This window comes from Pomacea canaliculata, linkage group LG3 (assembly GCF_003073045.1).
Source record: "Pomacea canaliculata isolate SZHN2017 linkage group LG3, ASM307304v1, whole genome shotgun sequence".
NCBI lineage: Eukaryota > Metazoa > Mollusca > Gastropoda > Architaenioglossa > Ampullariidae > Pomacea > Pomacea canaliculata.
In genome coordinates this window covers 24622809-24637389 of record NC_037592.1, presented here as the reverse complement: position 1 = coordinate 24637389, position 14581 = coordinate 24622809, and the positions used below count along the sequence as shown (strand labels likewise).

The following is a 14581-nucleotide window of genomic DNA, read 5'->3' as shown; positions in this document are numbered from 1 at the left end:
GTTTGACATCGATAAAAATGTGCATTACTAAATACATTCTAAACACAATTGAAATTGAGTTTTAATTTAAAAGTCATCTGAAGGTAAAATATTTTTAAAAATAGAAATTACATTCAAATTTGCTAAAATAGTTAAAATAAAAGTAAGGATTATTCACAGAAACAAAAGCATGTTTTTAAAATGTTCATGATAAGAAAGTTTACAGAGTTTGATTATCAAAATAAAAAAGTTCAAAAAGTTAATTTACATATGATTCTTCCTAATTAACACTTTTTTTTTTCCAGATGCGCTGAGAGACAAAATGGCAAAGAACATCGCTAAGGGTAGCAAAGTTGTTTACCCACCAGGATGTAAAGAACTAACAGAAGAGTTAGGCAAAGATGAACTGATCAAGCGTTTGAAGGTGACATTTTTCTTTATATCCTTACATCCTTATATGTAGTTGTGTAATTAGTCTCTTTTTTAATATATAACTAATTTACTTTTAAGAAGTGAGTGTTATATAAGCTTCCTGAATAGTAGATTACTCCGTAGGTATGGAAATTTGTACATCATGTAAAAGATGATGAGCTATGTAACATTAAGGAATACTGTAGATCTTCCCATTCTCACAAAGAGTGAAGTATGTATATAATGAAAATAAAGATGTTTGGATAATGCCAGAAAAATGAAGTTAAAACGTATAAGCAGTTGTGTATTACAACAGCTCCGTTACTGGTCCATCATTATGGAAGTGTAATTTTATTATTATTTTTTAAGTGATCAGATTTTTTTATTGACCTAACATTATTCTCAGAACATAAATAATATGAAACTGTAAAAAAAAATTAAATTAATTTAATACAAAATCTGTAGAGTGCATTTTCCTGCTTGACAGTGTAAAGAGACGCAAGGACCTAGCGAGAATCGACTCCATGAGGTCTGCATATGCGCTTAAGGTCACAGTTGGAAGTTTTTACAGGTCATTTTCTGCAAATGCACGAAAATGTCTGTTAATCTATCAAGACATGTTTCGTAGAAGACACCCATTCAGCAGCACCACAAGACTCAGTGTCTGCCTGTGGATAGACCATATAGTCCCCGGACATTGAGTCTTACAGAAAATGACCTGAAAAACTTCCATAAACTGTGACCTTAAGCACATGCATAGACCTCAAAGAATCGTTGATTCTCGCTAGGTCGTTAAGTCTCATTACAGCGGCAAGTTCAGTATTGAAAAATGTTGGAACTTGTCGCCTCCTTAGATCAGTTTTGACAAATAGTTGGTGGTTTAGGGCTTTTCTTCCTTTTTTTTTTTTGCAGAAGTACATCACCATTTTGCACTGGTATACTAAAAAGCTTTGACAGTGTGCAGTTGAAAAAGCCTAGGTGTTAGATAGTAACACTAGAATATGAGAAAATGTTTGCTGTGTACGCTGTATTCAGTCTTTAATGGATAGTCTCACCTGTGCACATTATGCAGTTAACACTATGATGTAATTGTAGTAACTACATAAATAGGCCTAATAGAAATATGGTTGTGGCCTTGCAGTTGAATATACTCAGGTGTCACTGTTGTCAAAGGTCTAGTCTTTTATTTCTAAGATGACCATTAACATTTAAGGTCCTGAATGAGTAGTAAACCTCAAAGCCTGAGTATTGTGAAAATCACTGGGTGGGTTGTTGGATGAAGCCATTGTGGTAACCTGTCACTTTAAAATAAAGCATCTTCTAACAAATGAAGACATACAGAAGTTTTGACTATTTCAAGGTGATGCATATATATTTTTAATTTTCAGTGGTTTCCATATAGAAAACCTTATAGATCATATAATGGAGTATTGAAGTTTTTGTGTTGAAGGATAAATGCCATTTTTCTATTTATTTTAAATATAATTTGGTATAATTCTGATACATAATAATAATAATGAGGATTTATGTAGTGCCTTTCATAGCACTTGCATAAATCATACATAGACTAAATCATTAACAGCCATGCACCCCTATTCGCATAAAACAGATGCGCTCACTTCTACAGCATACGCTACTCATACACAAAGTAAATTACATGCACGTGTTATGCATGCATATGGTCAGGACAGGGTCACAGTGAATACTTATGAATATTCACCCATTTTTATTTTACTGTTTTACTCATTGTATGGAAATGTGTATAAATTATGTTAGAGATCAACTAATCATTTAAAGAAAATTTGCCTAGGAATTTAGAAATGTAAATGATTGGGGGGTCAGAAGTCCCACTGTTTAAAATATTTTTAATAGATGGCATAAGACATGAAAGATAAATACTTTTTTGTCATTGTTTATTATCAAACAATTAAGATTACAATTAACAATAACATTAAGAACGAGCATTTAGAAGACAGTTTAATAAATTGTTTTGAGGTCTAATCTTTAATGTATTTTTAGTGTAAGACTTCAAGAGAGAATGCAGCAAACCAAAGAATGCTTTTTGTTTGTACTTAACTGAAGTCATGTAAAGCTGTATATTTACTGGTGATGTCTCCATTGTTACTTACAAAAGCAATCATCCATTCTGTTTTTTACCCACCCAAGTGAAATAAAATCATATGAGATTTGTTTTCCTTTTGTTATTCATCCATATGCATGTAGTCATTGTATTTGAAGTATATTTGTTATTGCACAACTCCTCATATCCATTAGCAGACTTTGTGCCATTAAAATTAGAGTCATGTTGATACCAGAATGAATGAACCATTTTTAAAAACGGCTCGCTTATTAGAAAATGTGTCAAATTAAACTGTAGATTTTTTTTTTTTAGTATGAAAACCACATTGCTAGGTTGATCACCTCTTTTTTCTGGTTTACTTTGTACAAGATTATTATATAGCAAAAAGCCCTCATAATCTTGTCACTTCTTTTCAAGCGGGGGATTTTGTTTTATTTTTGACTTGGCTTTTGGCTGCTACAGTTTAACTTCCTTGACCCATCAAATATGATTCCAAGTGTTTAACATTCTTTCGTTTTTTTTTTTGTTTTTTTTTTACAGTTATTGGCCCGTGCCTTTCAGGACATGGGCCAAGATGACAACGAACAGTACTCTAGCCTTGCACTTTACATAGCTTCTGACTTCTTTATGGATCATCCTAGCAAAGATGTCCGACTGCTGATTGCATGTTGTATAGCTGATGTCTTCAGAATCTTTGCTCCTGAAGCTCCATACAGGGATCAGGATCATTTGAAGGTAAATTATCACCATAGTAGACCTTATAATTTCCAGCAGCATTAAAAAATATATATGTATATCTATAAGCACAAAATCAGGATTGTCACTAGTATCATGAAATCTGCTTACTTAATGGGCACTATCATGTAAAAGGCTTATTCTTCATGTAGCAGGAAAAGGTGAAGTGTTTATTGGGTATAGTGTCATCAGCTTAGCACATAAATAATCTGGTGTGTAGCTCTAACTTTTAAACTAGTGTTAAATGAGACATATTTTATAACAGGAAATTTTCAAGTTCTTGATACAACAGTTGCGTGGACTTGAAGATCCAGATTCTCCTTCGTTCAGGCGATACTTTTATCTTTTGGAGGTAAGAATCACTGCATCTGTCTGAGACAGTAAAGTGCTAAAGTTCCACAAATTCTTTAGCATATGTTAGAGATTGTGTGTGGAGTCTAAGAGAGTGTACGTGGGTGGCGTGTGTGTAAACAGTTTACTGATTTCCTTGCCCAGTCTGGGCAGATAAAATAAAGAGTTAGGCTCTGCCTTTCATTGGCCTGCCCTAGACCCAGAAAATTGCAAATGGCTTATTTACTTTCAGTTATTAGATTATATTACCTTTTCCTATATTTGGTTTTTATATATTGTGTTCATATATAGCATAGTTTTTGTAGTATTAACTAGTTGAATTTCGCAAGATGCAATGCAGACATTTAACATTTCTTGTTTAAAAGTTATCTGTAGAAATAGAAAGAATTAGAACCTGAATATGTGCTTGGGGAGTTTTGAATCTCTTAGTTTTCATGATCTTTTGAAAATACTGTATTAGACATGAACATTGTTTAATTGAATGTTTCAGAATCTGGCATGGGTCAAGTCATTCAATATTTGCCTTGAACTGGATGATAATCAGGAAATATTTTGTGCTTTATTCAAGCTGATGTTTTCTATCGTAAGGTATGCACATTTATTTATTTTACATCTTCACAACTGGTTAGTCTGTTTGGGAAATTGAAGTAGTTGAGTAGATAGAACGCTGGCCTCCAAACCCAGAGGTGCCTCTCTTTGATACCCATGTGGTGCAGTGATCTTCACCCAATTAACCCAACTTTTGGGAAGTGGTACCTGACACCATAGAAGGCTGGGGAAGGTAAAGCAGCAAGGGAAAGGAGATCAGCACCACCCTTTATAGATATTTTAAAAAAAAGGTGCCATGTACTTTTATCATCTCACTGACCCAATAAATAAAAGGTTAGGGCACAACAATTAAAATTTTAAAAAATTTGCTACCAAGTGTTTTGTCCAATCTTTAAATTGCAGTTGAAAGTTCTTCGTCTGTGTGGTGTGGGGAAACAGTTTTTCAAAGGTTAAAGTGTTTCTTTCGTATTTATAATTATTGTTAACTTGAAATGAGGTGGAGAAATGAGTGTTGAATATATTATAGATAATATAACTATGATAGATTCACTCACTGGGGCAGATATATATATATACTTGTGTATGATTTATGATGCAGTGACAAACACTCAAGTAAAGTGAAGAACTTCATGCTTGATATGATGACACCACTAATTGTAGAAGCGGACTCTGTCTCCCAGGAGCTTCTGGATGTCATTCTTATGAACATGGTTGAGCCAAGACGGGTATGCTGCATATTTTATCAGAGATTGTGTATGTAGGGAGGAAAGAGGGAGGGAGACTACAGTTCATCCTCATTGATTCCAGCAGTTTTGATTAAAGCCAATGTTTATTGTGGAAATATTGTTTATATAATTTATTGTCTACGTTACATTCCATTTGGTTTAGTAGATGATACAGTCTGTTCCGAATTATTTAGTTTAAAATCCCTTGAGTATGTTTTGAGTTATCTTATGTTAGAGTTGTCATTTTAAAAAAGACTTATGATTTTTGAGTTAATTACCTTAAATTTGTTCATAAAAAATTTTCTTTATGCAGTAAGGGATTACAAATTTTTTAATATTTACAAATTTTTTTATATAAAAATACACATTAAATTTGAGACATTTAAAGAAAAAATTGGAAAATGAAAGGTAGTTTATGTTGCAGTTTTCTTCTTAAATTTCATATCATGTCTTGTAGTATTTGTTTCTTTAAATTATATTGCTGTGATATAGCCTTAGTTAATGGCATGACGTAATATGCAAATGACCAGCCGTCTCTTTAATTATAATTTTGGCAGCCCCTTTTTCACTTTATCCCATTGTCTAGATACTTCCATGTGTAATCTTTTGTAATCTTGTCTGTTGGCACTTCTAAGCGGTCCGGTGGCGCAACGGTTAGCGCCTGTCACCAATACAGTGAAGGTTGGCTGCCCTGAGTTCATTTCTCGTCTCGGGCACGCTGTTCTTTCTCTGCACGTGGCATCTGTTTACAGGGCTGGCTGCTTGCCGTAATATAGCCTCAGTTGCTGACACGGCGTAAAACACCAATTCTTCCCCCCCCCCCCCCCAAAAAAAAAAAGGCCACATTCAAACTTTCTCAGAAAATATATGTTCTCTGTGCTATATCTGAATTACTAAACTCCTTTTGCAATATTGTGTCTTGTTAACCATCATGTAATGACTTCATGCTACACTGTTTATAGTAACTATATCCCTCCATATCTTATCCATTCCTTTACATTCCACTCTTGTACTTCATCTTTTTGTTCAGTGTGCCTCTACATCCATTGTCTGTTACCTAATGTTCATTTATCACTATTGTTCTTTGCAGAAAATGCGATCTGACTTGGTTGTGATGCTCTGCATTACAGGTTCACTTTATTATTATTAATCCTTGGCATGATTATTGTTTTTCTTTTGTTTTCTAGGGTCACAACAAAGTTGCATATGGAATGGCTAAAGATCTTCTTCGCAGAACTAGCAATGCCATTGAGCCTTATGTGAATGCTGTAAGAGTTAACCTTTTTATATGAATATATTTAGACATTTTGTTTAGAAAGAGAGTGTGATGGAAATTCTGGGATTGAAAGATTTTTTTAATATTATTATCATTCACGAATATTAACCAGAATCTGTATAATTCTGTGGATGTTTATGCTTTCCTTAAAATGATAAATTGATGCGCTGAATTTATGTTTCCCCTCCCCCCCCCCAAAAAAAAAATAAATAAACCCCACTTAATATGTAATAAAAGATTTGACTATTTTGTTGTCATTACAAATTATGACTTGCACATGTTATGCTGCAGATAATTATTTTTATTTATTAATTTTTTTGTTGTTGCAGTTTTTCAATAACATGCTTATGTTGGGCAAAACATCAGAGAGTGAAGTGTCAAATCATCTGTATGAGCTTATTTATGAGCTGAATCAAGTGTCCCCCTCCATTCTTTTTGCGGTGCTTCCTCAGTTGGAGTTTAAACTCAAGGTAAAATCTTGCCTGCTATCTTAAAGACCTCTCTGAGTAGGCTGAGTTAAAACAGATTCTGGTAGAAAGAGACAATAAAAATATATTCTGGAAATTTCAGCACCTGAAATACACTCGTTTATTTGTTATCTAATTTTTATAGTTGATGATTGGCACAGCTGGTACTGACCATTGTAAAACTACTACAGTTAGATAACCAGGTTTGCACAGATGACGTATAACTAGCAGCATGCTACAAAGTAAACAGTATATTTTTTTCTAACAGTTTCTGAAAAGAATTTAGCAGTGATTGGTAGCAATTTTGTTCCCATTACCCTGTCTCTGCTTATGCACATGTAGTGTTTTCACAGGTCACCAGTTATTTTGCCCATGCAGCAAAAGTCAAATTGCCCCACTTACCTCCATTTCATCTTAAGACTAAAAGGTCAGATCATCCCAAGCCCAACAGACGAATTGCATGGCTCTGTTTAGAGTAGACAGCTGAGCTGGTGTATCTATTTTGTTCCAGCAATATATGGCTCTCTTGGTAATATTTGATGTTAATAGCTACTTATTTTATTGGTCATTCCAGCAATATCCAGCTTATGAAAGCACAGTTGTGTATGGCACCTTTCTAGTATATTAACTTTTGTGAAAATGTCAGGCCTTCTGCATTCCACATGATCAAAGGCTATTGCTGTAATTGTAAAACCCAGATATATGTGCCTGGATCTGCGATTGAGGTGTTGTAGTAATAGACTCCTAGTGCCCTTATATCTGGTTTGAAATGTGATACCCGGATCACAACAAAGAGATGATTTAGATCCATACAGTAAGGTTACATATTGTTTGGCTAATCTGCAGCAAAATGAATTTTATCAGGAAATTGACCGTTTTGGAAACAGTGTTTGCAATTTATTTGGCACTAAATTACACCTCAAATTATTTAAACTGCTAACATGTTTTTAAACAATAACTTGGTCTTTTTCTAAATTAAATAATGATATATAATAGAGTTCTTTTGGTTCAAGTTGCATTTGTTTCTCTTAAACTTTCATTTGTTACCGTTTTTTGTTTGTTTTTTTTGCTTGTAATTGCCTTGTTTTCTGGTTCTGTGGATTTTACTGGAATGGTTACGTTCTCTACCATTACTTAAGATCTAATTCTTACTGCTCGTTTTCTATTTTCTAAAACTCAGTGCAGTTAGTTGATGTTTCTCAAGATCTCACATCTGATCAATACTGCATTTTGATTGATCTTGATTGCGTATGCCCATCATCGGTGCCAGTTTTTAGACTTGCTCGTTACACAGTGTTGATATACTCACATTCAAAGCACAACTGCAAATGGCGCTGCTCCAACCACCTTCTGCTGAACAACTGAAATGTGTTTTATGTAGAGCTGTTGATGACCACACTCCAGTGTCTTGACGTCTGATGCGCCACTCCAAATATGCACTTTGATATTCACAGATCCGTATTGAGCTCCGTGACCTGAAGCATACTCCCTGGCAAGCTGAGTGTGTTTGGCGGAAGACTGGACTCCCATCCACAAAGAGTTTTATAATGCCATGAAGCGTTGCAAAATATATCAACAAGATCTAAACGTCATATCTTCAGGCCCTAATAATTAATTGCATCTCCTCTAAGATGCTTTTTGATATCTTCAGTCAAATGACTGGAATTAGCAAGGCAACGCCGCTGCCCACTGTCTATCCTGCTTCACTACTGTCACAAGTGTTTTGTGACTATTTTGCTAACAAGTTTTTGGACATTTGATCATCCTTGGACTCGATATCGGTGCCTGACACGGCTCTGGGCCTACTTACAAGAACACCAGCTCATCTTCCATGCTCAGCATATATACCTTTTCTAAGTACTGAAACTACTCTAAAGTGACCACCGACACATTATCTGACCTTGCCTGAACTCTAATGGACCTGTCTGCTGCATTTGACACTATCAACCACTCTCTGCTCCTTCTTACACACCTTCTATAGGATTTCTGGACCTGCATTAGCATGGTTCAACTCCTATCTCACTGATAGGATGCAGACTGTGTTCATTGATGGTCAAACATCTTGCCCAGCTTGTTTTTCCTGTGGCGTCCCTCAAAGCTCATTACTCGGCCCAGTTCTGTTCATTCTGTATATGAAGCCATTTTCATCTTGCGTCCAGTCTCACAAGGTTTCTCATCAATCATAAGCTGATGATACACAGCTGTACTGCTCTACTTCACCGGCTGAGTCTCACTCTTATACCAGCACTATAGAAACCTGTATTAATGAAGTCAAAGACTGGATGGTAACAAACAAACTTAAACTCAATGATTATAAAACGGAAGCCTTCCTATGTTGAAGAAGCAGAAATCCATCTTCACTCGTTTGTCCACCAAATCACATCAAGTTAGGTTAAATCAACATCACCTTTGTGTCCTCTGTCAGGAACCTGGGATTCATTGTCAATGCAGACATGAGTCTTGCTAAACAAGGGACACCTGTCTGCCAGTCTGCCTATTATGAGCTAAGCAAGATCAGCGCCATCTGTCACATTCTGTCTATGCGCTCTACCAACACTCTTGTCTATGTATTTGTTCTATCAAGGCTTGATTACTGCAACCTTGCTTGCTGGCTGCCCTGCATACCTTCTTCACAAACTTCTTTTATAGTTCATATGCTATGTTTGTTTTCCTGTCACTTGTATGCTGTGTTTTGTTTTTGTTCTTAAACGCTAAGAGCATACTTCTTAGAAGTGTGAGTATGTGCTTTACAAATTATGCATTGATTATTCCTCTCCCCACTTCTACTTGGTACCAAAGATACTTGTTGGAGATATTTACTGTAATTGAAAATAGAAACATTTCTTTTACAGAGCAATGAGGAACATGAGCGAAAAAATGTCACAAAGCTGCTAGCAAAGATGTTCTCAGAACAGGGCTCAGACCTGGCATTAAAAAACAAGCCATTGTGGGTTTGTTTTCTAGGAAGGTAAGTTTACTTGGTGTCTTTTTGTTTATATGAAATATACATTTCTCATTCTGTAGAAATATAAACCCTTAAGGTTATTTTTAGAAATTTGCATCTAATTGAACAAACATAATTAAATCAGAATAACAGGTTTGTTCCTGGTATTACAGATTGGTCATCAAATGATAAACAGTACATGTGTGCTTCAGAAAACTACAGGAAAACCATAACAGGTTCTTGCGACATATCTTTCATCTCGTATGGCCATCTCTAGACAACAATTTCGCATGTTGTGTTCGTCCATGTATATCTGTGTGTGGGGGTGTGTAAAACGACATGAGCCTACATATATGACCAGGATATGGCTCTATACATGTTCACTCTATTATTATGAGGGAGGAGAGATTAAGAAGAAATATGGTTTTTGAGTAATTTTTCAAATGCTCTATTCATGGCTCTTGCAGATTCAATGATATCAGCATTTCTGTGCGAACTATCTGTGTTCAGTATGCACAGCATTTTATTCTCAACCATCCTGAGCTGGTCAAAGACATTCTTGGTAGGTAAATGACCTAGATGTGTTATTGGTAAAATTATGAGGCAGTCCCATGAAAACATATTGTAGTCCATATCCATTAAAAATTGATCAAGTTAAAAATATAGAATGATGAAGTTATATGCAAGGAATATTAAAGATTTTAACTTTTACAGTTTAACCGGTCCTGTTTTTCAACCTTCCCACTACTTCAGACCATGCATCATTTTTCATTTTATGCATTCTAATTTTTACAAAAATTGGAAATTCTGTTTCTTTGTGTACAGCTATACCAACACTCCACTAGCTTTTATTGTACTGTCTGTTTCAGAACAAATGAAGGTCAGGCAACATGACCCTGAGGAGACTGTGCGTATGGAGGTGGTGAACTGCATGCTGCAGGTAGCGAAACGAGACTTCAGTGTTGTTACTGATGAAATGCTAGTTTTCATCAGGGAAAGAACCCTGGATAAAAAGGTGTGAAGTATTTTCTGATGTGTGCCTTGACACCCCATTATTTTTTTGTTGAATCTGAGAGAAGCTGTAGATAAGCAATTGTGAAATTTCTGTGATTATAGTACTGACACATTTTTAGAAACCTTGAAGAGATCTGCATATGTTATAGAGGTGGATGAATATCTGTTAGACAAACAGTTATAAACAATTTTTCAGAATGTAGGTTACATACTGAAACACAAAGATATACATGCATGATTTTGCATGATGTACACATTTCTTGCCTACCTTGTATCCAGTTCAAAATTCGTCGTGAGGCACTACTAGGACTTGGCAATATCTATAAGACTGTGATGAGCAAAGATCCTGTTGACCCACAAGAGGCTGCACGGGTAGACTGGATCAGAAACAAGGTTTTTCATCACTATTACCAGAATAGCAATGATGACAGGTATGAGATGAGTTAACTGCTTTTATGAATATGGAAGACAGAATTATCATAAGAGACATTTTCCTAAAGAATGCTAGTTTACATATAATCATAAAAACTTAAAACAGGTTTTCTTATTTAAACTTCTCTGGGGGTCTGTTTTGGATATTTTATTAGGGAAGTAAAGCAGAATGAAATATATATTTTTGGGGTGTGTGGGTGGTGGGGCAAGGGAAAGCATGCCAACAACAGATGCTTCCCAAAACTGAAGTTTACTGTTATAATTTGCCGTTGATGAGTCGTCTACCTATTTCTTTACTCAAAAGCATTTGTTTTCCCAATTTTGGTTTGTTTAAAGATTTTCTTAGGAAACAAAGTGTGGAGACGTGACTATTAAAACTTTGAGAGATACTTTTTCTATCTTATGTTATACAGGTTGTTGGTGGAGCGCATCCTCAATATTCATTTGGTGCCATACACTTTATCTGTAGAGGAAAGAATGCGCAAACTGCTGGAGTTGTACTGCTCACTGGATGACAATGCAGTCAAGTAAAGAAAAAATCCTGTTACTTATTTATTATAGTTATATGATCTCATTTCATAATGTAATCAAAAGTGTGTGTGGAAGTGATCAAAGTGTACAGTGGGCAAAAACAAAAAAGACTATCACAAAGGAAGATTTGCTTGGCCTTTTGGAATATGTATTCTATAGACAAGACTATGTTGGGGTTGTTTTTTTTTTTCTTTTCTCATGGACTTCTTCCACATATGCGCACACCATCTGTTATTTTATCTTTTTATGGTTTCTAACAAAAATTTAGTATTTCAAATATCTTAGCTGGTGACTGTTTGTTGTAAGGTTCCTGTGTTTTATGGAACTGGACCCACGGGTGGTAGGGTTAAACTTCTGCTACCCACGTCAACAACCTTGCAGGGGAACATTATGCACAATGAGCACACATTGATTACTGAGAGTTTCCACTACACTTACTGGTTGCATCGTCCATTGATTTCCACAGTGACATTAGGCAGTCCTAACAGTTCCTTGTCACTAGCTTGCCCTTTGCGTCAAGGTTAGAGAGAACCCAAGAATTCTTCCTATCGAGTCTTGCCTTCTTGGCTTAAGACTTGGTCTTGAAGTAAAAGTGAAGTTGGTGTTGGAGAAAGCTGAAGTCGTTTTGACTTATGACTGGCTGCTCCGATCATGCTGATACTGTTCCAAGAAGTGTCTTGCAATGTTTTTGTTTCCCTGCTTCACACATTCAGACAGACACATAAAGCAAGGGATGCCAATGGTCAACCACTAATCATCCAATCAATAATTAGCCATCATGGACAAGAGGGAGGCACCACCCCTAGTGACCCTTTGCCCTACCTAACCTACTAGGTCTTGGCAGACAGGTGTGGGAGACCCCTGAGTTGTTACTCTCTCCCTAGATATTGATACCTTTGCTGTAATCACTTAAGGCTGTCTACTTCATACAACACCCTGGCACATACCCCTTTCTTCATGTGGTCTTTGGCTTGTCAACAAACCACCCTAGGCCCTAATTAGGGCAATTATTACTTCCCTTTCAGGGTTACCACATGACACTGCTTTTAAGCTACTATTGTAGTATGTAAGGCAGTAGCTTTTCAGTGCAAACATTGCAGGTTTTTTTTTGTTTGTTGCTTTTTTTTTTTGTTTTTTTGTTTTTTTTTGGATGGATATTAGAATTTTATTTTGGTATACATAATTTTCATGACATTTCTGGAGAGCTTGTGTGTGTGTTAAAATGTTCGTTTGACGGCTATAAGATAGGGTTGTTTTTGGTGTAACCTTTTATTTTAGACAAAATAATTAAGCAAATTGATCAAGGTAAAAATTTGTTAAACTGATGACCATATTTGGCTGTTTGTGCATATATAGAACAGGTCAGTCAAAGTTAGTGTAGAAACAAAAAGGTTGCTTCTGGCATGCTTGACCATCTTTTGTATTCCTTATCAAAGAGTGTGAGTGGGCACTTGCATATGCTTGTTTGTTGAAGAAGGGAGCAAATGGCATCATTTTCTTGGTCATGTCATATTTTTCAGCTCAGATTTATTTGTTCTTGCAGAGCCTTTACAGAAATGTTAAAACACAGAAATAAGTGAGTATTGTTGATGCATCTATAGAATTATGCATGTTTTTATGGGCTTAGTAGCAGTTTTGGGGTGACCTTGTCAAATTTGACAGTGAAATACTTTGGTATACAATAAGTATGGCTCAAGTGTGCTCTTGTTGAAAACTATTTGTTTAGATGTTAAGTAAATTCATTTTTCACACCTACTCTTACTGAATTTTTTTCAAAACCTCATGTTCTTTCCAAAAATGGCTCTCATTGAGCCTTGGTTACACAATTATGCAAAACCAGACATCTTGTCTCATTAAAATCAGCATTCTCTCTCCTCACTATATGAGTGAAAGGCTGAAGCTATAAATAGTTCTGAAGCTAAGTTGTCTTTCTAGGTTATTGCTGTTGGCTTATTTTGTAGTTTCTGATTACAAATTTGAAATGACGTAATCCATTTGTCTGTACCCATAGCAATGAGAATTTCTGTCGTTGGCAAAATGGCTAAAATTTGTTGATTTATTCCAACTCAGTTTTGATCTATTCACAGTTTAATGACTATTTTCCGATTTATGATTGAGAAGTAAAAATCTCTGTGAGAGGCAAAAAGGAACGGATTGTTTGATGTTACCTACCTACATTTATGACAAAAGAAACTTAGAAGGTGAGATCAATAGCTATTTTGAATGGTGCTGGATCAATGTATAAGGAGTGTAATTAATTTTGCTTATGCCTAAACTTGACGTTATGTTTCAGTGTGAGACAAGTCTTGCACCAGTTGATTGATGCCCATGAGAAACAGGACCAGCCCAATCCACCTCCAATCATTCCAAGACTCTCTGCTCTGGCCCGTAAGACATTAAAGAATAAAAAAAAAACCTTGAGAATGGGATATTTTATTAATTATATATAATGCACTGTAATTTTAAAAGAAAGTTTTGATGTTTATAAAATCAACATTTCTTGCATTAACACTGTGCTTGCCACCACCATTAGTGCAGTGTACAGTGGGAGACGTACACAGGTAAAGGTGTAGAAGAAAATTGAAGTGCATATTTGTGACCTGCCACCGCTACAGAGTGAGTCTTAAGTTGAAAATTTGAGATTTTACAAATTGTATATTTCAAAATACACAAATTTTGACCTTTCTTTTGATACCAAGGTTGTTCTTCTAGTCGTAAAATTGAGCGAGTTATAAAGATTTGAAGTGTTCAAGTATAGTGGTAGCCGTTTTCAAAAAAGCAGGTTCAAAGATTTTCAGCTATTTCTCTAGGTTTTTCCTTAGCGACAGGTACTTCTAATTGTTCAAAATGTACTAAATTTTCCATGATGTTAAAATACAGCAAGGTACATCATTTCAAGTAACACAAAGTACATAGCAATGAATATTTGCTTGCTTTTAGTGCCTTATGCTGTTAAAATAAACAAATAGAAGAAAACTATTGCTGCACTCTTATCATCATGCACACTGGCTGAAACAGCAGAAAAATTTCTACTATTGTGGCAAAAATGAGTAAAAAAAATTTTTTTTTTAAATTATAGAAAAATGC

General features: G+C 35.4%; 1 protein-coding gene across 1 annotated transcript in view; it reads left to right on the top strand.

Annotated features, from left to right (window-relative positions):
• The window catches only part of LOC112558540 (sister chromatid cohesion protein PDS5 homolog A-like), a 33154-nt gene that overhangs the window by 814 nt on the left and 17759 nt on the right, over window positions 1-14581 (top strand). The window contains exons 2-15 of the mRNA XM_025229036.1: window positions 285-403; window positions 3011-3205; window positions 3471-3557; window positions 4047-4144; window positions 4704-4830; window positions 6018-6098; window positions 6436-6576; window positions 9426-9541; window positions 9985-10079; window positions 10387-10532; window positions 10811-10962; window positions 11377-11490; window positions 13038-13070; window positions 13788-13882. Of these exons, the coding sequence (XP_025084821.1) occupies window positions 302-403; window positions 3011-3205; window positions 3471-3557; window positions 4047-4144; window positions 4704-4830; window positions 6018-6098; window positions 6436-6576; window positions 9426-9541; window positions 9985-10079; window positions 10387-10532; window positions 10811-10962; window positions 11377-11490; window positions 13038-13070; window positions 13788-13882 (1582 nt within the window). The 5' untranslated portion in view covers window positions 285-301. The remainder of the gene's footprint in view (window positions 1-284; window positions 404-3010; window positions 3206-3470; window positions 3558-4046; window positions 4145-4703; window positions 4831-6017; window positions 6099-6435; window positions 6577-9425; window positions 9542-9984; window positions 10080-10386; window positions 10533-10810; window positions 10963-11376; window positions 11491-13037; window positions 13071-13787; window positions 13883-14581) is intronic.